Source organism: Coptis chinensis, chromosome 3, assembly GCF_015680905.1.
Source record: "Coptis chinensis isolate HL-2020 chromosome 3, ASM1568090v1, whole genome shotgun sequence".
Taxonomy (NCBI): domain Eukaryota; kingdom Viridiplantae; phylum Streptophyta; class Magnoliopsida; order Ranunculales; family Ranunculaceae; genus Coptis; species Coptis chinensis.
This window is the reverse complement of record NC_141458.1, coordinates 107,889,549-107,914,249: the sequence shown is the minus strand read 5'-3', so window position 1 is coordinate 107,914,249 and position 24,701 is coordinate 107,889,549. Positions and strand designations below refer to the sequence as shown.

Below are 24,701 nucleotides of genomic sequence, written 5' to 3'. Positions count from 1 at the left end.
AAGTATTAGGAAATTAAGTTCAAAGTTTTGATTTCGGTGTTTCTCTTCTTAAACCCCCAGAGTCAGAATCCTGGTTCCGTGACTTACTCCTCTGGGAATTGAAGAAGGTATTTTCGATGTGAGGCATGAGCATATGTTCAAAGTTTTACGAATGGTAACAAGAAAAAGATAAAGATAGCCAGATAGCAAATTTAAAAGCACTGACACCAAGAATTAATTCATGCTACTTTTACATATAGCACTAATGGGCGTCTGGAGGAAGAATGTGGAGTCGGCTGTCTGAATTCTGCGAGTTACACAATAGTAAGTATGATGTAGCTCATAGGATAGGATATCCCAAATCCCTGATATAAAGTTCGATAAATTTCTGACATAGGAACAATAATATCACTGGGTGCTTTTTAAAACCAGGGATGACAAATAAACTTACTGAAGCCTCACAACTCTCTATTTATTTCTTGATTACACACTATCTAATTTTGATAATACAACCACAAAATGATAAGCAATCAATCATTACACTGATGAACAAAATCTTTTTCACTTTTATTATATAATAGAAGAAAGTAGTAATGCTTATAACAATGGATACAGAGGAAGAATATATACAGTTACTTGCAGACAAAAGAACAAATGATCAGACAAAATTTTGTGTCATCATTGTAAGAATAAATTGAAGATCTATGCCCACACTCTTTTCCTAGGGACGAGATCTGATGTTTTTATTTCATCAATTTTGGCGGCCACGATGAAGTCATTCATACTCAGTCCACCTACAATTCAAATTGTAACAAGCAATTATCAGATAACAATTTAGAAATAAGTATTATACTACACAGATAACACCACAGTGTGATTAGTGTTAGTTTTTTTTTTTTTTTTTTTTTTGCAGGCAAAATGTGAATATATTATATATAATAATAAGATTACAAACTAGGGGTTAAGCACCACCCGGGTTGGATTAAGTTCCCACTTTTAAACCAAAAAATAAATTCCATGAAGGTGATAAATCCTTCATTCTATTGTCTAAACCATGTGTAATTCCATGAAGGTGATTCGTGTTAGTTTACGCATAGCAAAAATGCACCATCAAGATTATCATATTCTTTGCGCAGTTATAACTTAAAGAGTTCAGCCAATAGCTTAAGACCGCTCTGTACCAAAACTGTTGTAATCTATCTACCATAAACGTTTCAATACCCATATAGATAGTGATTTATCTCTTCCAATATTTTGATTTACCACCACTTCAGGCCAATCCTTTTGCCTGGTTGGCACTTACTCAAGTTAGATCTTATACTATAATGCATTTGTTACTAGGGCTTGAAGGAGGGGAGGGGGGATATGAGTTGCATGAAGATGGTTTGGATAGCTTGTGCAGTTGTGCTGAAGGCATGAGCTTCGTATTATCCAACAGGATGCTTGCATGACTTGTGTGAAATAAAAAGACATTTATCCAGAGATCTTGACAGCAACCTACTAAAAAGACGGCTCCCAATTTGATCTTGAAATATCATTTCCCAAAATAAAAAACAGTAAAAATACCTAATTTACCTATTGATTCTATACCATAATTACTAGTATGTTACAAGAAAAATAAAATGCTATGACAACAAAAGACTTTTCTCTTTCAAGGGTGTTAAAATCAAGTAAAACGTAGTGTCAACATACCGATGGAACTGGTCCATAATTCAGCCCTAACTTGATTCGGTTGTTCCAAGTGAAGACTTGGGTAATGGTTAGTGTCCTCAACAACTTTAGAAATTCTATTGATGAGCTCAACCGCAGATTTGTAATCTCTTAGTTTCCATAGACATTGAAGTCGTTAGACGTCCTTCATCATCCACCAGTCTCCAGCCAATTACCTACACAGTAAACCATGGACATAAACTCAGTACTCAGAGTCCAACTTCCCTTTACCTAGTAACCATTGAGATTTCACTTAGTGTGACAAGCATCAACCTATACATACAGCCGGTTTTCATAGCTAAATTGATAACAATATTCTTGAAGACCCACGATTCTACGGTGTCATGTCATGACACAAAAACAAGAAATCCATGTCCAGTCTTTTCACTCCTTGGTTGTGCTTGGTGCGAAAGCAAGGTAAGCAAAAGTTTGTTGCAAATTATAAGTTAAAGAATTTTCTTTTATGAGGACTTTGGTTGTCTCTTGGTAGTCAAGTCTCATTGATAATAATGAAATCCATCTAAGGAATGCCGCCCACTACTAAATTATAAGTAATTGAATGGATTTTCCATCTATGCCATGACATGGAGTGAAAATCATACCAAAAGATGACCACACCCTCAACCCTCTTGAAGTCCAATTTTAGCATAATCAGTTATCAGTCCACAACAACATCTTGCACCAAGCACTACTTATCTGTTAACAAAATTAATATATTCTTATGTTCAAATCCATTCACTAAAAACGGAAGATTCTTTACTCGCTTCCAATGATTCTTTGACAAGATTTCATAATGAATATCCACAAAAGACCACAATCTAAAAAGAGTAGTAGCAAATTGCAAATATGAACCAAATTGTACCAAGAAAGAAACTGAAAGACATTGGTCACCTTTCTTATTAGCTGTTGAGCATCTTTAGCAGACAGAGGAGAAAGTGAAGGAGTGCATTCTTGTTGAGCAAGAGAAAGAGCAGAGATATTAGGAATAAGGATTTTATGTTCAGTGTTACAATAACCCAACACTTTGTCTCCAAACTTGCTCTCTATTTCTGCTGGAAATGGATCCCTACCACCAAAATCTCCCAACAAATCACTACCCGCTGCAAAACATTGCTTCCCTTTTCTATTTCCATGCAGAGTGAAGTTGGAGGGCAGAGAAGAATATAGAGTTGTTTTTGGGTTTTGAGGCTTTGGAAATGAAGATGAGAATGGAATAGGGAGAGATGTGGAGAAGAAGAGATGAGTGGTAGCCATGCGACACTACTCACAGCTTCAAGCCTTGTCTTTAAACTTCTTATCTTGACACTTAAGTCATCATTGATACGAGTCAATTCAGTGGTTCAATTGGACTTGTTGGTTGGACCATTGGGCCTTAAAAATATATAATTGGCAATCTCCTTCCATTATGAAATATTGAAATCAGAGAACGGGCCTAGGACAATGTTGCATTTTAATTTCGTTTCCAAGACAAATTGGTTCCCACGTGACTTTTCAATTTTGCTTATGACCACACCAATCCACTCACATTTCACTTTAAAACTAACATTATAAATTAAATTTATTTAACCAAATTGTTACAAATTCAAACAAATCTACAAACAATAATTTAGAATGCAACTTTTTATATATAATTTAAACTTGTGTACATTGTGTACATGCAAACTAAGTTATAAATTAATGTGTATGAACATGAAAGTTAGATTGTATAGAGAGCATGTATATTATACACAAACATAATAATAGTGTTTACATGTGTGATATATATATGTATAGTGGTTTTTGGAGTTTACCCGTCACATATATAATGGTGTGTGTATGTGTAGTATACACATATAGTGCTTGTGTGTTGTACACATGTATAATGGTGGTTGCATGTTTGTTGCACACATACATAATGATGTTTGCATGTGGGGTATTATATACATGCACAATGCTATGTGCGTGTGTGTCGAACTACTACATACTCTAAACTTAAAAAATATCATCGACCATAACAATATCAAATTCGAGATAAATCACACGATTGAACAATTAATTGAAGATTTGAGGATGTGAAAAAGAAATTCAATTGTTATTCAATAGTTTGTCGAACCGGTGTCGAAATCGACCCAATTATTTTTCAATTAACAATAACCTAAATTGAAAAGTGAAAAAATAGATTGCAAAGTGAGAAGAGTTTTTGTCATGAGAAAATAAGATGTTTTCTCATAGCTTAAATCATTAATCAAAACATACAAAAAAGCTAGCTTAAAGAATAAAGATGAAAATAACTAGATCTCAAACAAATTTACAATTTTCTAGTTTGAGTTTTTTTTTGCTAGATGGAGAAGAAAGTAGATGTTTTATTATATCTTAAATCACTAATCATAAGTTCATAATACGCAAATTAGCTAGCTCAAGGATAGAAACAACTAGATCTCAAAAACATTTAACAAGTTTCTAGTTAGAATTTTTTTTTTTGCTAGATGGAGAAGAATGTCATAACTAGTATTAAACAAATGTAAAATGCTGATGTCAGCTCGAAAATATCCTAAAACCGAAATTATTAATGATCTCAGCCTGTTTTTGTCCTAAAATCAAAATTACTGTTCACCCAGACCTAAAATCGAAATTCCTAGTCAATTTATGTGTTTGGGCCTAAATTACTGTTATGCAATCTGTCACAAAAAAAAACCCGATGAACAGGTATCTCGTTGGCTCAATTGATGTTGTTAGATATTTCTTGCTATCCTGGTTTAGTGAGTCAACATTGCGGAGAATTCTTTCAACTAAGGCTACTCAAGTCTCAAGTTTGGGGTTTATAATTTTAAAGCCCACCAAGTAGGACATTGTTCTCAATGAGATACCCTGTTTTGAATGTTTTAAATAGAGACTTATTCCCTATTTAACGTCTTTCATCAATTAGTCAACCATTGACCGGCGTATATTTTATGGACAGTCAATGGTTGGCTAATTGACGGGAGTCGTTAAGTAAGGGAGTATGTCTCCCCATATTGAAAATATGGGGCAATCTAAGAAAATAATGCCGAAAATCAACCCATCTATTTGTAAGCTTATTATCTATAACAAGAAAAAAAATCTAGTAATTTGCCGTTTAATGCATAATTAACAATTTTACTTTAACCCGTTGAAATGACTTCAATTACTCTTAAAAAATGTTCCAGTTATACAATATAACCCATATTGGAAGGGACTTTTTTATATTTTTGCTTAGACCCGCAAATAGTCTTGAGCCGATATGATACTATCGGATTTTTGAGTGAATAATGGTGTTCTTGAGTAAAACATAATTATAAGATGGCATGATTTGTTTCCTAGTAATCCTTAAGATTTTAGTGCGTGCATTTACTAGTTGGGCTAGTGTACGAACCTAAAATCTCAATCACTCAATAGTGCTCTCTTTTCTTTTCTTTCTCTCTCTCAGTGGCTTTCTCCCCCTTTCTCTAATGCGCCTCCCTTTTTCTATCTCCATCCTCTTCTTTTTATACCCCCTCCCCTTCGGATCTGGATCGCCCACTTGTCCTCTCATCCGGTGGCTCCCCTTTCGGCCATATCTATGCCACGTCCGCGGTTATGTTTCCCTGCTCCCCGAGTTATCTTCTTATGCTGCATTCCACTTTCTGTCCCGCTGACTTGGTCTATGTCCCTTTATGGGGTCACCACGCACTCTGTATATGGGTCGTCCATTTGTCCTCTCATCATGTGGCTTCCCATCTCCGCCGTACACATGCCCCATCCGCTATCTAGGGTTTCGCGGTTATGTTTCCTTGTTTCTTAGGTTATCTTATTACCTTGCATCCCCTCTTTATTCTGCTGACTGGGTCTCCTTCCCTTTATTGGACCACCACAAATGCCCCTTCTCGACTCCGTGGTCCTATTAATGGACCCGAGGTCGAGAACCCTCATCGCCTCGTTCTCTGTGCAGTCTAATATCCCTTCATCGGTTTGTGTGTGATGTCGATTGTAATCATCACATGCGTTTTCAGTCTCCCCTTGTACTTTGGGCTGACACGCGTCGCCTGTTGGTTGGATCATTGGCCTGACCCCTCGATTTCCCCAACTATCCGAAATTACCTTTTTATCCCTCCTCTATTTAAACTCTTCCCCTTCTCCTTCCTTTCTCATTTTAACTCTCACACTCTTCCTTCGCTCCTCAACTGCTCTGCCACCTTTCTCCCCTCCGACCAACTTCCGGCCTACGTGCGCGTCTTCACTTCCTTCGGTGACTTCCTTTCCCTTCAAGCATTATCTTCGGGTTATTCACTTCTCTACTTGCTTCTCTTGGTACGTTTTTTGAGCTCTCCCTTTTTGTTTTAGTTTGCACTGTTACTTGAAATTATTCAACTTCTAGCGCTTGTTCCTCTCCTTTTCCAATGTTGGATTTGGAATCCGGTGACTCTTTCTCTTCCCGGTCCGGTAGAGTAGCGTCTCCACCCCCTCCTACTGCCCCTGCTGCGGTCCCATCCACCTCTGGCCGCCCGATCTCCTTATTGCCGCCCCCTTCCCAGTGTCGTAGACCTAATTTGGGAGCAATAAGGGCTACCTATGCCATTCCGGCCGACATAGTTTTAGAACATGTGCCATCTGTCACCCACTACCCCCACCTGGTTCCCCGACGTCCGGGGCACCTTGTAATCACTGTGGGTCAAATTGTCGCCGGTTTACAATTGCCTCTCACTCTACTAGACGTTGAGGTATGTAATCATTTCAATATTCTCCCTTATTAACGCATAGGGAATTTTTGGAGAGTTATGTATGCCGCGAACTCGTATAATAAGACCGGAGACCCTAAGATTACGAGCCGCGATAGCTTCTCTCAATACTACATCAAGAAAAGTACCAAAGATGTCGGTGTGGGGTACCAGTCCTTTTGTGTGCGCCCCCAGAAGCAATCCTTTCTACTCCGCGTCACAACCTCGGATAAAGTGTGGCATCACTACCTGTTGTACATATCGGGCGGTTTCTGTCCGCGGACCTTCCTTCCGATTTAACTCTTACCCATCTCGCCTTCATATCCCACGGTGCGTATCTCCGTTCTTCCCTTCTAACTTGATGTATTGTCCCTATTATCTCTAACTTGTGGTATCTCTCTGTTTTTCAGGTTGGCGGCCATACTCCAAGTTCAGCATTTACTCCGACATCTCGAGTCCTATTTTCTAACAGCTTCGTGACCTCGGCCCTGCCCAAGCCAACCGCCTGGGTATTCATCCTACGACCGCTACCCCATTGCTACCAATCCCCGACCTTCATAACATAGGCGGTTTCTCAGCTCCATTTTACCGTCCTCCGCCTCCCAAAGAGTGTAAACCCGAGCATCTTCTCCTCCAAAGAAAAGGTCTCACACTCACACTTCCCGCCGCAATCGTCCCCGAACCTCCACACATTCCCCCGCCTCCCTTGAATCTAACGATCCTCCTACCTCCTCCGCTGCTTTATCTCTAATTGGGACGATCAATACACCTTTCCTCACTCCCTTCCTGAAGATATGGACGTTCACAAGCAAAAACTTTTTGACAGTGATACCGATGAAGATGAGGTGTAGGAAGTTCCCTCCTCAAAGGTACGGGCACCTGCAGACCCCCTCCATCCAAGAAACAGCGGACCTCAGCATATTCGAACCTGCCCCTACCACTCAGCGGACCTCCTTATCCGATGAACCTGCCGCTACCACTTCATCCCTTCCCCCTGTTGCCTCATCCCCACGCACCCACCGGTCTGGCAAAGAACCAATTCCCACAATTCCCCCTACTGCCCCAGCCTCTGAGCTCGCACCTGTGGAGGACTTTTCTCCTATTTTCAATGTGCGCAATCGCAGGGTGAATACCGCGGACTCCGCACTGGATAATGCGGCTGTGGCCTCCTCTCTCTTTTACAACGCGCATTTGCCTAAAGACATAGCGTATGCAGACGGGGGCTCCTTCGATCAACACCGTACTTCACTGTACACCAACTGGGAGAGGGTACTATTTTTTTTTCTCTCTCTCTCTCTCTCTCTCTATTATATATATATATATATATATTATCCCTCTCTCTTGGTTCTTAGGTGAGCTTGGATGTCTCCTTCATGATTCACGGCCCGTACAGTGCCAAGACCAAGGTGGCATCCTTGGAGAAAGAGTTGAACGGCCATGGCGGCCTAAGATTTGCCTATGCCGGCCTTCAATCGGATCTAGCAGCTGCTAATTTGGCCAAAGTCAAGGCCCAGGATGAACTCCAGTTCGCGGAAAGAGCTCACGAACAGTACATGAATAAGGTCAACGAACGTCTGAGTCATCAAATGGAAGTACTCCTCCAACAACATCAGCTCAACCTGGATGCACTCACTCAATAACACAAGGAAGCCATGGACGCCCTCAACCAGAAGCACCAAGAGGCCTCTGCCGACTTACTGCTACATCACCAGGCAGACATGACTGTACTCCGCGACTATTTCAAGCTCCTGGCTAACAAGAGGGTGGCCAAGAAAATTTAGGAGGAGCATGAGAGGCTCACCCGGGAGGTCGTCTTCTCCCTGAAGGGCCTACCACCCCGGTGATCGAATCCCCAGATGCTAGGAGGGAAGAAGTGCCAGCCCAAGAGGTCCTTCATGAACATCCCGTGGCCACTGAGTTCACCTAGACACCGGTCACCCAAGAGATCCCCGTCGTCGAGGAGGCTACTGAAGGGATCACCGCTGCTAACATCCCAGATACTGTCGATGTGATGCTCGTTAATGAGCCCACCACTGAAATGCTTTAGAGAGCTTCTTTATGTAATAAGATATTTTTACAATTTCTTGACCTGTTGTTTGCTACACTCTTTATTTCTCTACTGTTTTGCTTTAATGTAATATTTGATTCAGTCCAATGTGTTGTTGCTTCTTTATCTCTTGCTTCTAGCTATTTGTTTAACTTACAACATATCTTCCTAAGTAGATATTCGTGTCTCTAATTCTTCCCCATGTGTCTCTGACCTACGGAGGCCATGAAGCCTTTTGGAAGAATTCACCTTGTTCCGGGCTCATTCCAGCTCTAGTGTCAGTGAAGGGTTCGCCCCCTCTGCTATCTCACTTTCCGATAGGCGTGGACCCAGACGGGGTCACTCTCTTTGCCCCATGTGTCTCTTGCATCTTTGATCTGCGGAGGGCTCATCCTGCTCCGCGGGCTCTATCATGCCCTGACCTACTGGAACAACTCATCTTGTTCCAGTCCCCCTCCAGCTCTAGCGTCAGCGAATGACTCATCCCCTCCGCTGCTTCTCTCGATCTGATGGGCGTAGAAGCCCGATGGGGTCACTCTCCCTGCCCCATGTGTCTCTTATATCTCTGATCCGATGAGGGATCATATCACTCCGCGGGATCTATCATGCCATGACCTACTGGAATAACTCATCTTGTTCCAATCCCCCTCCAACTTTAGCATCAGGGAAGGGCTCATCCCCTCCGCTGCTTCTCCCTCCGAGGGGCGTAGAAGCCAGATGGGGTCACTCTCATTGCCCCATGTGTCTCTTGCATTCCCAATCCGCGGAGGGCTCATCCTACTCCGTGGGCTTGACAATGACATGGCTTGCTGGAACAACTCATCTTGTTACAGGCTCCCTCCAGCTCTAGCGTCAGCGAAGGGCCCATCCCCTCCGCTGCTTCTCTCTCTGATGGGCGTAGAAGCACCATGGGGTCACTCTCCTTGCCCCATGTGTCTCTTGCATCTTTAATCCGCAGAGGGCTCATCCCATTCCGCGGGCTCTATCATGCCATGACCTACTGGAACAACTCAACATCTTGTTCTAGTCCCCCTCCAGCTCTAACGTCAACAAAGGGCTCCTCCCCTCCGCTGCTTCTCCCTCTCTGAGGGGTGTAGGAGCTCGATGGGGTCACTCTCATTGCCCCATGTGTCTCTTGCATCCCTAATCCGTGGAGGGCTCATCCCACTCCGTGGGCTTGATAATGTCATGGTATGCTGGAACAAATCCTCTTGTTCCAGTCTCCCTCCAGCTCTAGTTCCAGCGAAGGGCTCATCCCCTCTACTGCTTCTCTCCCTGATGGGTGTAGAAGCCCAATGGAGTCACTCTCATTGCCTCATGTGCCTCTTGCATCTTTGATTCTCTATCCGCATTACTATTTAAACATCACACATAGCCAACAAATTTTGTTTCACAAAAGTGTTGTAGTCTTATATTTACAAATAGCTCTAGTCCTTAGCTCTGGACCTTCCTTACATTGCTTGTTAGCATCATTACATTCACTTGCAAAAAAATTTCAACATTCTTACATTCCAAGGCTTCTCTATCAGTTTTCCCTCCATTGTTCGCAGCTTATAAGTACCAGACCCTCCTTTATCCACCACGGTGTATGGCCCTTCCCAGTTCGGGCCCAACTTCCCATCCTTCTCATTCTTCGTACTTGGAGTCACTCAGCGGAGCACCAAGTCTCCCACCTTGAATTGTCGCGGTCCGACCCACTTGTTATATTGCCTCTGTAGCCGCCTATGATACTCTTCTAGCTAGATGTGTGCTGCGTCTCTTCTCTCTTCCGCCAGATTCAAATCCCCTGCCAAGATACGCCAGTTCGACCCCTCCTCCACGGCCTTAGTCCGCGTGGTGGCTGCCACCATCTCCGAAGGAATTATGGCCTCGACGCCATAGGCCAAAGCAAATGGTGTCGCCTTGGTGGTGGTCCGAGGTGTAGTTCGATAAGCCCAAAGAACATGGTTCAGCTCGTCTGACCATGCACTTTTCTTGTCTTTCAACTTTTTCTTAAGGTTGTTAATTATCGTTTTGTTGGAATATTCGGCCTATCCATTACCCTCAGGGTTGTAGGGGGCCGAGAACCCCTGTTTCACCTTGTACTCCTGCAGAAACTTAATCACCTTTGCTCCTGTGAACTGTGTCCCATTGTCAGCAATGATGGCATACGGCAACCCAAACCGGTAGATGATGTTCTCCCATAGAAACTTAATCACATGTGGCTCCTTCACCTGTTGCAAAGGTACGACCTCTATCCATTTAGTGAAGTAGTCTGTGGCTGCCAACATATATCTCCTTTTGCTGCTAGCCATCCTACGATATCCATCGCCCACATAGCAAAAGGCCACGGACTCCAGACATTATGCAGGGGTTCTGCGGGGGCAAATATTAGCTGTGAAAATCTTTGACACTTGTCACACTTCTTAGCGAATTCCACCGCATCCTTTTTCATGTGGGGCCAGAAGTAGCCCTGTGTCATCAGTCGGTATGCCGTAGTTCTCCCGGTGGAGTGGCTCCCACAGTCTCCCTCATGCAATTCTGCCAGCATCTCCAAGGCTAATTGTGGCCCTAGACATTTTAACAATGGTCCGTTAAAGTTCTTTCAGTACAACTCACCTTCCAACAAAACATATCTCTGAGAGGCATGTTCCAACCTTCTTCTTTCCTTCTTGTCCGACACCTCCTTTCCTTCCAAGAAATACTTAATGGGGTCCATCCATCCTCCTCCTTCTTCAATAATCTGACATACCTCTATCAATTCCTCCGTGCTTGGTCTCTCCAATCTTTCTGTATTGTTCTCTCCTCTGACCCAGGCATGGTTGCAGCCACGTATGCCAGAGCGTCTGCGTGCCTATTCTTCCCGCGCCCCAAGTGTACAAACCGAAGCTTCGCAAACTTGTTGGCTCTTTGGTGCACTACCTTTAAGTACTTTGCCATTCGCGAACAACGAGCAGCGAACCCACCATTTGCCTGACATACCACTAGGTTCAAATCGGAATACACGGTCAATTCTTTCACTCCCAAGTCCCCAGCCATCCTCAATCCCGCTATAACTGCCTCGTATTCTGCTTCGTTACTAGATGCCGTAAACCCCAATTTCATGGTCAGTTCTATTATGTTATTGTCAGGTGTAACTAACACAAACCCTATGCCGCTGCATGCGTTTGTGGCAGATCTATCTACAAATACTCTCCACCCGTTCCTCTTATCCCAAGGATCTAGTAGATCGGGCTCTACATCCTCCTCTGATTCCATGACCATCTCCTCTCCCCATGTGGGATCCTCGGCAAGGAACTCTACCAGAAACTCTGCTACTGCCTGTGCCTTCTCCACTGTTCTTACCTGATATTATATCTCGTACGACCTAAGCGTCACTGTCCATTTCAACATTCTGCCCAACTTCAATTCTCTGTCCTTAATGCTTGTCTGAGAGGCAGGTTCGTCACCACCACCACTGAGTGTGACTCAAAGTAAGGTTTCAGTTTCAGGGCTGAGAAGATTAAAGCAAGGGCATACTTCTCCATTCTGTTGTACGGTGTCTCCGCATCCAATAATGCTTTGCTTTGAAAATACACTGGCTTCTCCACTCGATCGACTAGCTGGACAAGAACTGAACTAACCGCATACTCGGTGGCCCCTAAATACGGGTATAACTTCTCCCCCTGCTCCGATCGTGATAGAAAGGGAGCCTTGCCCAAATACCTCTTCAACTCTTGAAACGCCTCCTCACATTTTGAGGTCCACAAGAAATCAGGGGTGCTTCTCAATAACCGATACAATAGTCTACATTTGTCAGATGACTTGGAAATGAATCTATTCAATGCCGCGACCCTTCCAACAAGCCGCTGCACCTCTGTGACATTCTGTGGTGACGACATCTCCACCAATACTCTTATCTGTTCTGGATTAATTAGCCTCTATTCCCCGATGAGTAACAATGTAGCCTAAGAACTTCCCGTGGTCACTCCGAACGTGCATTTCTCTGGATTCAGCTTCAAATTGTACTTCCGCAGTATCCCGAACGTTTCCCTTAATCTCTAAGTGTTCCACCTCAAACATGCTTTTTTCCACCATGTCATCTATGTATATTTTTATCCTTTTCCGAATCTTGCTTTCGAACATTTTCTCCCCCAACCACTGAAAAGTGGCTCCTGCATTCTTCAATCCAAATAGCATCCTTGTATATATATAGCAATATGTGTCGCCTTCTACGACAAATGCTATCTTCTCCTGATCTAGCCCGTACATTGCGACCTGATTGTATCACATAGAGGCATCCATGAACAAAAATATTTGGAATCATGCGGTCCTATCCACCAATTCATCCACCCGCGGCATGGGATAGCTATTCTTCGGGCACTCCACATTCACATCTGTAAAGTCGACGCACATCCGGACCTTGCCATTCTTCTTTGGTACCGCAACCACATTGGATAGCCAATCTGTAAATTCCACTTCTCGTATTATTCCAGCTCCTTTCAACTGCGCCACCTCCTCGCGAATGCCCTCAGCATATTTTGGTCTCATGTTCCGCATTCGCTGCTTTACTGGCTTGGCCTCTTCCTTCATGTGTAACCGATGACACGCAAACTCTGGATCTAATCCTGTAACATCCTCTATTACCCACGCAAACACATCTTTGTTTTCTGACAATAATTGTATTAACTTACTTTTCCACTCTTCTGGCAAACTGGATCCTACCGATGTAAACTTCTCTTCCTTCTCTTCCCCGATATTTACTACTTTGATCTCATCAAGCGTCTTCGGCCCCACCACTGACTCCTCTTCCTCCTCTCCCGCGGCGCACTGTAATTGCTATGCTTGTCTCTTCCTAAGGTTTGGGTTTTCCTCTTCTGGTCCACGGATTAACCGTTTCACTGTACCCCGATGACTGTTCTTGGCCGTAACTTGATCTCTGCGAACTTCACACATGCCTGTTGGGGTGGGAAACCGTATCACTTGGTAGTACGTCGACGGGACAGCCTTCATCTCGTGAATCCACCGTCACTGGACCCGTGGTTACCGGTAATAAGAGTTCTCCCATGGGCTTCCGTCATACTCCCATTGAACCTATATAAATTGGTACGCGGAGGCCTCAATTGCTTAGGATCAATCCCCATCTCTTCCGAAGCTCCTTTAAACAGCAAATCCACTACACTACCACAATCGATCAACACCCTCTTCACCATATAATTGCCTGTTGCTACTGTGATGACCAACGCGTCTTCATGAATGAAATCCACTACCCGTAGATCCGCAATGCTAAAAACAATCATATCTCTGTCTTCCGCTGACCATACCCTTGGTCGCGGTCTGTCTGACCCATCATTGATCTGCTGGATACTCGCGGTTCTCCTCACCCTGTCTCTATGTGCATTATGACTTAGTACCTCCCCACTAAAAATAACATTGATAGTTCCCAATATTCGGTCATGTCGCAGCAAGCGTTCCTCATTCTGTGCATCTCTCACAAACTCCCTCATCCTCCCTTTTTCCACCAATCGCTGAACCAACCACTTTAGCGCATAGCAATCGTTGGTCTCATAATTTTGTATCTGATGATAGGCACAGGAAGGTTTATCCGCCAGTTCTATTGGTGTGTTCCGCGGCCATTCATATCCCTGCAGGTTCTTAATCAACGACAATATTTCACTCAGGGGTCTGTTCAGCGGCGTCACTTCTATCTCGCGGTATGACTTCCTTTCTCTGTTTTCCCTTCGAATCCCCTCCCGGCTACCCTTGGTGGGTATCTGCGGTACCCACCGCTTTCCTTTTCGGTCGCTCCCGACTTTCGGTGTTCCCTGTCTTTCTCTAACAACAACACTGCTTTCCCTGACCTCTTAGGCTCTTTCTGTATATTGTCCTCATACCTGATATACTTTTCCACTCGTGGATATAGTTCATGCAAGGTTGTAATCTCGTTCTTAGCCACCGACTGGTGTACTCCTCTTCCTGGCCGCAGCCCTCTCTCAAATGCGATCACTGCGGTTCTCTCACCCAGATTCTCAACCTTCAATGTCTCAACCTTGAATCGACATAGATATTCCCTCACTGACTCCACTGACCTTTGTCGAACATTGAATAGTGCCGCGATATCCACCACCAGTTTTTTCTGGTGTATGAAGTGATCTATAAACGCCTGCTCCAATTCTTGGAAATTCTTTATGCTTCCCGCTGGTAACCGGTAATACCAGTCCGAAGCCCCTCCTTTTAGACTAGCCGGGAACATCATACACCGCAGCCCGTCATATCGAGACTCTTGCTACAGTGGCATCTGCTGTCGGAAATGATGGATGTGATCAGCTGGGTCTCCTTTACCGTCATACCTCTCGAACCTAGGCTGGTTGAAACGCTTTGGTACCTCCGAAGCCCAGATGTCGTCCGCTAAGGGGTTGCGGTTTAGCCTGGCCATCACTTGACTAGCGGCTCCCCCACGACCCTTCGTCTATTGCCGGTTCGCTTCCCTATCATTATCTATCATCTCTTGCACCTGTTCGATTGTCAAGCCGGTCACTGGATTTTCAATGAGATTCTTCCCATCCTCTTCCTCTTCAGAGTCCTCACTTGCCTCTCCGCCTGCTTCTTCCTCTTTCCTTTCCTTCTCTCTTCTCAACCCTTCATTCTCCTCTCTTAACCTCCCGATCTCTTCTCTCATAAGCCGTGTTTCTTTTGTTTCCTGCTCCTCTCTTCTGTCTCCTTCTTCATCAATCACCGCCTCTGGCATCGGTTCTTCGGTCTACCTACCTGTTTCTTAGGTGTCATTTCTAATTTGCTTTTATTTGTTCCCACAGACGGCGCCAAATGTATGAACCTAAAATCTCAATCACTAAATAGTGCTCTCTTTTCTTTTCTTTCTCTCTCTCTCAGTGGCTTTCTCCCCCTTTCTCTAATGCGGCTTCCCTTTTTCTATCTCCATCCTCTTCTTTTTATACCCCCTCCCTTTCGGATCTGGATCGCCCACCTGTCCTCTCATCTAGTGGCTCCCCTTTCGACCGTACCTATGCCACGTCCGCGGTCTAGGGTTCCGCGGTTATATTTTCCTGCTCCCCGAGTTATCTTCTTATGCTGCATTCCACTCTCTGTCCCGCTGACTTGGTCTCCGTCCCTTTATGGGGTCACCATGTACTCTGTCGTATCTAGGTTGTCCATCTGTCCTCTCATCGTGTGGCTTCCCATCTCCGTCGTACACATGCCCCATCCGCTATCTAGGGTTTCGCGGTTATATTTTTCTTATTCTCGGGTTATCTTATTACCTTACATCCCCTCTTTATTCCGCTGACTGGGTCTCCTTCACTTTACTGAGCCACCACAACTAGGAACAAAGATATGATCAAGATACGATTAATGCGTATGTGTTTATATATGAAAGGATTGGAGGTTCATTGTTATTGAATATCAAGAAAATGATGGAATAAATGGTGGGAGTAGACTACTCTTAAGTTTGAGGGCTTTGTTTACCCCTAGTTACAATAGTTGGCATGCATAAAACTGGATATATGCATAATGACTTTTAGCTTGACGCAATTCTCCAACTTCTTTGGTAGGTTGTGTTAATTGTTATATTGTAACAACATCAATAACTATAATTATTAGAATATGGACTTAATTTTTTATCATCCATTATATAGATGCATACTTCATACATGACAGCAATCTTCTTACTATTTGGTTTTGTAAAAGGAAGTGATGCTTAACTTGATAATTTTGGATGCCATGTTGAGTGATGCGTATTTTTGGCTTGGAGGAATGAGGTATTTATAGTTTTTTTTTTTTTTGTGTTTTACCACGACTTGATCCCATAACCAAACTAGCTAAATGGTCAACCACTATAACCAATCAACAGTAGATCAGTAGCTATAAGAATATGAGAATATGAGTCAAATTCTATCTCCTCTCTCTTCTTTTCTCTCTCTCCACCAGCCAATCACAACTTCGGATGGTTTTTTTGTACTGAGCCATGTGGTGCCCTCATAGAGCAACGAGATATTTGTTATAGTTGAAAGAACATTAAAGATATATAAATTAGGACAATAGATCAGTAGCTGTTAGAATGTGAGTATGAAGTATAAGTATGTTATGCTTACAGATCTTATGTGTTTGCTTGATTTAAACAGCAAAACAAGTCTGGCTATGCAATCCACGTGTCATCTTTTCGTTTAGACATTCCACATGATCATTGGAAAACAGTAAGATTTAGACATTCTACATGATCATGGCGATAAAATGTAAGTTACGAGTCTAATTCATCAAATATAAACAGCATTTAAGGACCCCAAATATAGAAACACTGTGAGTTTATTTTCGTTTGCCCCCAAATATAGACCCTCATAACTCAAACCTCCAAATCTTAGAAAAGACTCGCATTGGTGTTTATGGTACATGAGAAATTCTTTATCGTTGTAAACTGTTTCATTAGAATTTTATATATAGGCTTGCGAGACAAATAGGAAATTGACACTTGTCAAAACTAGTTTGCAAATTCTCAACTCTGGCTAGTGTGGTGATTAGGCATGATTGATTGAAGAATCTAAATGGTTTACTTGATATTTGGGATTTGAGATGAACAAAATATGAAGTTTATTGACTTAATAATGAAGATTACAAGATCCCTCTGTTTCTATATTTTTCTCTTTGGTTTATAATGTTTTTGTCGGGGAGATGATTTCTCTTTCCTGCTTTGGTCTTTATATAGTCTTCTAAAATATCTCTCCTCCAGTCAGTTGTTGACCCGTGTCCCTTATTATTCTCTATTTCTTTCCTGCTCAATAACTGCAACATTAAGGAGATATTGACATAAAGGTCGATATTTAAATGTATATATGGGCGTAAATATCAGCTGGCGATATTTGCCCATGACAGCTAGCAATGCAGTTTTTAATTGGCAACTAATTGCACAAGGATAAACTCAAATTACTACCAAGTAATCTTGTATGTGACTAAAAATAAGATAAACTAACATAAACTCTTAATATGTACCTTTTGATTAGTAATATATAGACATGTTTAAAATTAAACTTATTCAAGAATAACAATCACTCGCTCCCTTGCATATATATACATTAAAGATTAACCAAAAACTATCGATGAACTTTCCAGAAGTTTCGTATCTCTACACTATATGATATCCGAGTCTTTAGGAAACACACTCTCAACCGAATAGCGTATTTGCATTAAAAACTTACAAAACTGAGAAGACGCCAAATTATAATTTCCCTTTTGTTTTTCGGTCAAATAAAACATGCAGGGTCCTCATCTAAAAGAATATCGAAGCTGAATGTTTACAAGGCCAGTGGGTGCGAGATGTTTGGTGGAGAGACTATAGAACACTACTCCAAAGTCCAAAATCCTTGCAGCCACAGAGCCACTCTTAACAAGTGCAACTTAATCAATGAGCACGATGGCCTCAGAGAAATAGACCAGGTGAATTTTTAATGTGCCTTGCATCTTATCTAAAACGACTGAATTTATTGTGTCAATATATCGCATGACAAACCTAATCTTAGCTGGTTCCAAGGCAAATGTCTCTAGCCTCGAGAAAATCCAGACAGATAATGCGGCGCTGCCAAATATACCGAATCAATCAACTGGGTTTCAGTTTCAAAGCAAGGCCATGCGTGGCAGAAGGTTTAAAACTATGGTATCTCGAGGTCCTAAAAAGAAGGAAAAAGGTTCATATCATGATAACATAAAGGGATCAGGAACTGAGGCTGGTGAGGGACACATAGCGGGGAGGGTCACTACAAGTGATAAAAGGAAGAAGCGCTTGGATTCAGCTGGTAGTGTGAACATGGCAGATGAAAGGGAAAGGGGGTGGCTAAGAAGAAGTATAAGAGGGGTGGCTCAACATTCAAAGAAGGCTAAAAGGGATTCCATATATCCATGTGGTGAGTCAAAATAATCACGTCCAACAATATCTATTTAATCATAAGACATTGCCCAACATATATTATCTTCAAGTCAAAAAGGCACCTAACTTATACTGGATTAGCTAACTCTAAGGCTCATATACCTGTTTCTGGACCTATAACTTCAACACTTCTAAGAGGGTAATCATTCATTAATGTATTACAGTTGAGAATTGAGTTTGACTTAAAATTAATGTAAAGGGGGTAAGACAAGTAGTTAAGTGGATGGATAGTACTCACCATATTTTCCCACAATACCAGCCTTCTTTGTACGCTTAGTCTGCATTTTGAACAACAAAGAGGATCATAACGTAAATAAATTTGTTTCAAAAATCAAGATATTGCTAACATAAACAATCATCCAGGGGACGATAATATGAAGCCAAATAAACGAGTTCTATTTTGTTCATTATTTTCTTATTTTAATTTGGTCAGGTAACTCTAAACCTAACATTAACGAGCACATTTGACAAATCCATGGCACCAATACACCAACTTTCTCTCACCACAAATCGCATATAAAAAGACCAGTAAAAAAAAATGATATTTATTTACACACCCTATGTACTTATAATAAAAATAAAACATAAAGAGGCAGTGGATTGGATTTACTGTTAATTTGCAGGTTGGATTAAGATTCGAAAAAAACAATAACAACAACATATGCTTTCCTATTTAAAAATCCTATAGTGAATCATGGTCAATTTGGTTACCATATATGAGATTATAGAGAAAGTTAAGTGTAAAATCTTTAATATATAGAAAAACGAGGGGTCGAGTGAATAGTGAATAGTGAATGTGCGTGGAAGTAGGGGCATTTTGGTAATTTCATATTTTATTATTATTTTTTTAACTTTTTAGGGGCAAAATAGTAATTTAATGTTTAGAAGTTTAAAAAAAAAATTAAAAAAAAAAGTTTGTGAATCCCACGTGGGTACCACGTGCACAGTAGCTAGTCTATGTTAGAAGCCGGGCACTCACCATTGCGCCTCTGTTCTCACTCTCAAATAACCCTAATCTTCGTTTTATATTTTAGGCACGTAGAGTGGTCTACTATTTGTGGTATTTTCAGTTTGGGTCGTTCATTTTGTCTCAGATTTTTATTTTGCATACTGCTTTTGTAACGTTTAACGAAAAACCCTTTTCTCTTTCTAGGTTATTCGGCAAATTGGCCTGATGTCCACATCACCAATTATATTGCTCTGAAATTGAAATATTAGATTCGATTCTTCTTGGCTAATTTTTTTTTCAATAATTGCCTGATTGTATTCATTCACAGATAAAAACATTACATTCAGGGACAACAAGCCGAAAGCAAGAAAAAACAAGGATGTAATCAGTATAACTGTAACAAACAAGAGCACTAAAAAATCTGTATTCTCAACATAAGCTCCACCAAATCCAAGCACCCAACAGCAAGCAACAAAACCACATTGGAAACCCCCCATCCTCTTCTCCGACCGACTTCAAACTTGCTCATTACATCCACCGTGTTGGATCTCCCCTGAGTAAAGACTCGAAAGTCTTCAAATTCAAATCGCGACAAGATAAAACTCCACGACAAAGGCGGTAGATTGGCAATTCAAAAAGAACGCCCCCACCATAAGCCCAATAAATGAGCGGGCGGCCCCGACCAAGGTACCCAAACCAAGCAATCCGGAGAGGGTAGATTTAGGGAGAGAGCCATGGCTTTGGACAAACAAAATTTAAAGCCAAACCAGAAATTAGGACTCAATTTTGAACCCATGACATTGGCCGATTGAGAGATGCTAGACCTAGAAGAATCGGCTTGAACCAAACACCACCAACATAACACCCACAAAAACCTAGATCTGGCTTATTCATGGTCTTCATACAAAATAAGATCTGCAAAAAACGGAGAACCCAGATCTCAAGAAACTGAATAGCAAGACCAGTGCCGATCTTCCAAAGGGTTAGAGAAACCCCTACATACAAACAAAGAAGACGAAAAAAAAGAAGTTTTTTTTCTTTTTCTTCTTCTTCATCACTTCCAGATGAGAGATCTAAAATAATCTAAGAGGTTTGGGTTGTGGAGGAGGTAAGATTTGAGTGTGAGAGGCTAGGGTTTGAGAAAAGATCTGGGTTGGTACGAGGAGGAGAAACCCTGAGGAGACCACTGCTTTCGCCCGCAGGAGAGGCTTTTGGCCATGTGAATTCTACTTTTGGAGAATCTCTCCGATTCTTCTTTTTTGGATTATAATTAGCCAAGAAGAATTAAGAAGAAGATTCTTCTTGGCTAATTAGATTATACATTTACACTATAATATTGCCAGACACATGTAGATATATGGTGTCTTAAGTCTTAACATGGTTAACAGATGAAGTGATGGCCAAGCTTACTTCTCTAACCCATGAATGATGGTGCTATGAGAATCTGATGGTTAAGTTAGGAAGTTAATCCCCAGGTGGTGCAAATACCAGAGCCACCTTCCCGAATTACAGATGATTTAATTTAATTTAATTTTTTTGTTCAAGTACGAACACATTTCACAAGAAGGTTATTGGTTACGAGGGTTAGCAACATAGAACATCAACCAACTTTTATTTCACAAAAAAGATCAATGGTAATGACAGTGCAAGTGTGGTACAACTACTGATCTATTGACCACTCCATAAACTGGGGTAAAGGACAGACCTGGATATATTGCCAAGGACATTCAGGGAGCAAATACTCTTGACGAGATTTCAAGTTACAATTTTTCTCCGTTTAATCCATTCCCTTTAGGGCATCTCCAATGGGGGGTGTAAAATTACACCTCCACCTAGGCTCCACGTAGGTGCCATTAGGATTTTACACCTCTAATTGTATAGTATTGTATAACTTATAAATATCCACACTCTATGCTCTCCAATGGAAAAGTGTAAAAAAAAATAGATTTTAAACTCGGACGTCACTTGGAGTGACGTCCGAGTTAAAAAATTACTTTAGAATTAGAAAGGGACGTTACTCCAAGTGACGTCCGAAAATTATTTTCACTTTCACGCCCGAAAGTGTCGCCTCGATTTTTATTAACTAATGGCGAGGGGAATTCCCCACCTCTCTATTAGCTAATACACTATTACCTACGGTATATCACCCCCATTGGAGAGAGTTTTTTTATATTTGGAGTGTAAAATTTCCACTCTATACGGTTTACACCCCCCATTGGAGATGCGCTTACATCCCTTTGATTCTCTGATCCTTATCTGTAATAGAAATCTCTCTATAGTGTTAGTCTTGCTATACCCAAGTGGACCATTGTAATCTATACTGTCTTGCATGACCTGAATCAACAACTAATGATAAGCAGCACCCTCACCATACCTCTTAGTTAGTCATCCTAGTTTTCATTTGTTAGAGTTCTTAGGGACATTTGGAACATTTCTACTCCTGACCGTGCCTTGGAACTGTGATCATTGATTAGTGTTTGAGACCGGTTCCTCTATAACCGGGTACAGAGATTGATCTCTGTACCCCACACACACATCTCAGATATCTCAAGACACACACACATCTCGGAGCACACACACGGTATCGAGAGGTGGACACACATCTCGGATTTGAATCAACGGCGAGATAACACGGTTACAAAGATTCTGAGATGATCTCGTACATGCGGTTGTAGAGATCTCGAGTCCTGTGTGTTTTTATTAGGGACTAGTTAAAGAGATTGCTTGCAGTCTTGCACGCGGTTGATATGTTAACTTAGATTTATTATGGTAACAAAATTTCACATTTTTTTTTTAATTAGTATTATTATTATAGGTAACGTAGTTTTCCGTAACCGCGGCTTGAAGTTGACACCTTGTGGTGCGTGATCAAGTGAAATCGTTTAGATGTTGTACTTATGGTTGTGGGACGATTCTTGTTTGAGGCTTTAAATCAATTGAAGCAGTTATGATGGATTGCATCTTGTTCTCACGTAAATATGAATTAGTTTTGTAGGCCATAATGCCGTTGATTTAATATGAATGCATGCCCAATGAAGTTTCGGATGTCGCCCGGATTGTACTCTTTTGTTTTTCTCCGCTTGCTTTTACAATTTGTTGATATTCTCTTGAAGATGCGATTATTTGCATTTTCTTGGTTCGGAACATTGTTTGAAGTCATGGAGGCATCTATTTAAGATTTTTGAAAATGGAATGCAAGCTTGCGGTGAACAATAAAAGAAAGCTTTGGATGCAAGGGGAGTCATTCTTTGTGTGGAATTGGTGATCTGCATACTTTTTTTTCATTGTGTTTCCTTGGTAGATCGAGTTTGGCATAACATTTACTGAAAATAGAGGGGAGATGGACCATATCCCATGGCTTTTCCATAATCTAGGCAAATGCTCTTGACTCATGAGAAAGAAAGCCATGGCTTTTGAAAAAATGCTACAAGTTTGTTTTATATATATTGCCTTCTATATGCAAGAATAAGTTCTCCCATTTGGAGAATGTTATTGACCACTAGCATTCCAAGATTCGGCATTAAGCCTAGAATTTCACCGGTTTGTTTCGGAAATTGTGAATATTCCAAATGACTGCGGAAATGTCTTAGCTTCTTTACATCCTTCACTATTTCACTTTTTCTTTTTCATACTTACCATAGACTTATTCGACCTGATCCCCTACATTTTTTCGATTTACTTAGATGCATGATTTGAGGAATTTTTTGAACTCGAGTGCTATTACATGGCGCACAAAATGAGAGTTCTGTGATACTCGTTTAATGTTTTCCTTTTTCTTCATATGCCTGCACCAAAGAGGTTCATAACTTGATATCCTGGAGTTGGGATCCAGTGTAGACCACTGACCTTCCTTGGTTGGATTGAAAGAAGTTGTTATCCTCTCTGCATAGAGCTTGTTTGTTTTGTTAGACAAATTGGTGCTGCACTAAGAGCTAAATTGGGGAACTTGTATCCCTTGAGATGGGAAAAATACTTCCATCAGGAATTAGAGAAGGTGGAATGACAGTTCATGTGCTGAGGGTGGAACGACTAGTTCATGTGAAATCACCTAAGAGGAGGGTGGGGGTTTGGCAGTAGGGACAGAGTCAGGATTCTAAGTCAGGGGGTGCGAGATTAATATGTGCACACTCCATCCCACTTCCGAAAAAAAAAGTCTAAACAATAAAGATTAACAAAATTATACATTTATTTCAATTCACAAAACTAAAGTGCGTTGACTACTAAGAATTTAATATGGACTGACGAAGTTAACTACTTAAGTACTTAAGTCATTAATTGATACTAGTATGTCTGTATATATATCTACATAATCTAGTCCACAAGTCTACAAATAATTCAACAAATTGTTAACTTTCTATAATGCTATAAGTACCCTACTATAATGTGGAGAAAACTATAAAAGATTAACATTGAAAGTAAAAAATTATTTTTTTTTGTTTTTTTTTTTTTTTTTTTTTTTTGTTTTTTTGAAGTGGAAATTTTATTAATATCGATAACTTAATTTTACAAAAATTAGGACAAGCGTGCAACAAACTGCGCCGCAAGTCCTTTTTGAATTTTGTTTTTGTTTTTTTTTAAGTGAAAATTTTATTGATAATGATAACGAGTTCTACAGATAATTAGGCCAAACGTGCAACAAGCTGCGCTGCAAGTTATTTCTGAATTTTTATTTTTATATACTTTATTTTTATTTTTTTATTGTTTGCTTTTTGTTTTTTGTTTTTTGTTTTTTTTGAGTTGAGCTCTGATGGTTGTTTAACAATAAAGATTAACAAAATTATACATTTATTTTAATTCACAAAACTAAAGTGCTTTGACTACTAAGAATTTAATATGGACTGACGAAGTTAACTACTTAAGTCATTAATTGATACTAGTATGTCTATATATATATCTACATAATCTAGTCCACAAGTCTACAAATAATTTAACAAATTGTTAATTTCCTATAATGCTATAAGTCTATATAACCCTATTATAATGTGGAGAAAACTATAAAAGATTGACATTGAAAGTAAAAAATTGCTTTGTTTTGTTTTTGTTTTATTTTGTTTTTTATTTTTTGTTTTTTTGTTTTGTTTTTTTTAAGTGAAAATTTTATTAATACTGATAACGAATTTTACAAAAAAATTAGGACAAACGTGTAACAAGCTGCGCCGCAAGTCCTTTATGAATTTTGTTTTTGTTTTTTTTTAAGTGGAAATTTTATTAATAATGATAACAAGTTTTACAGATAATTAGGCCAAACGTGCAACAAGCTGCGTTGCAAGTTATTTCTGAATTTTTATTTTTATTTTTTTATTGTTTGCTTTTTGTTTTTTGTTTTTTGTTTTTTTGGGTTGAGGTCTGATGGTTGTTTAAGAATTGAGAGTCAAATAAAAGAGTGAGAGTTTACGGGTTTGTTATGGATAATTAGAATTATACAAATTGACCGGT

The 24,701-nt window shown here is 40.8% G+C and overlaps 3 protein-coding genes and 1 long non-coding RNA gene across 4 annotated transcripts; 1 reads left to right on the top strand and 3 right to left on the bottom strand.

The window, feature by feature from the left end:
* Positions 1-522: 522 nt before the first annotated feature.
* LOC147512754 (Transcriptional coactivator/pterin dehydratase) lies at positions 523-2,980 on the bottom strand. The gene is given in 4 exon segments (XM_086595757.1): positions 523-773; positions 1,672-1,825; positions 1,827-1,865; positions 2,581-2,980. Coding segments are annotated over 4 exon segments (648 nt in total). The 5' UTR covers positions 2,944-2,980; the 3' UTR covers positions 523-681.
* LOC147512755 (uncharacterized) lies at positions 721-1,387 on the top strand. The gene is made up of 2 exons (XR_015215095.1): positions 721-852; positions 1,052-1,387. It is a non-coding gene; the product is annotated as an uncharacterized LOC147512755 (long non-coding RNA).
* Positions 2,981-11,163: 8,183 nt separating the features above from the next.
* Positions 11,164-12,287, bottom strand: LOC147512753 (uncharacterized). Its single transcript, XM_086598789.1, has 2 exons — positions 11,862-12,287; positions 11,164-11,751 (listed from the first exon to the last, which is right to left on the bottom strand). Exons 1-2 carry the CDS (start codon positions 12,285-12,287, stop codon positions 11,164-11,166), a joined length of 1,014 nt encoding a protein of 337 aa, XP_086454915.1.
* Positions 12,288-13,224: 937 nt separating this feature from the next.
* LOC147512752 (uncharacterized) lies at positions 13,225-14,638 on the bottom strand. The gene is made up of 3 exons (XM_086598788.1): positions 14,147-14,638; positions 13,433-13,964; positions 13,225-13,343 (listed from the first exon to the last, which is right to left on the bottom strand). The coding sequence occupies exons 1-3, from the start codon at positions 14,636-14,638 to the stop codon at positions 13,225-13,227; spliced, it is 1,143 nt and encodes a 380-aa protein (XP_086454914.1).
* Between the last annotated feature and the right edge of the window lie 10,063 nt (positions 14,639-24,701).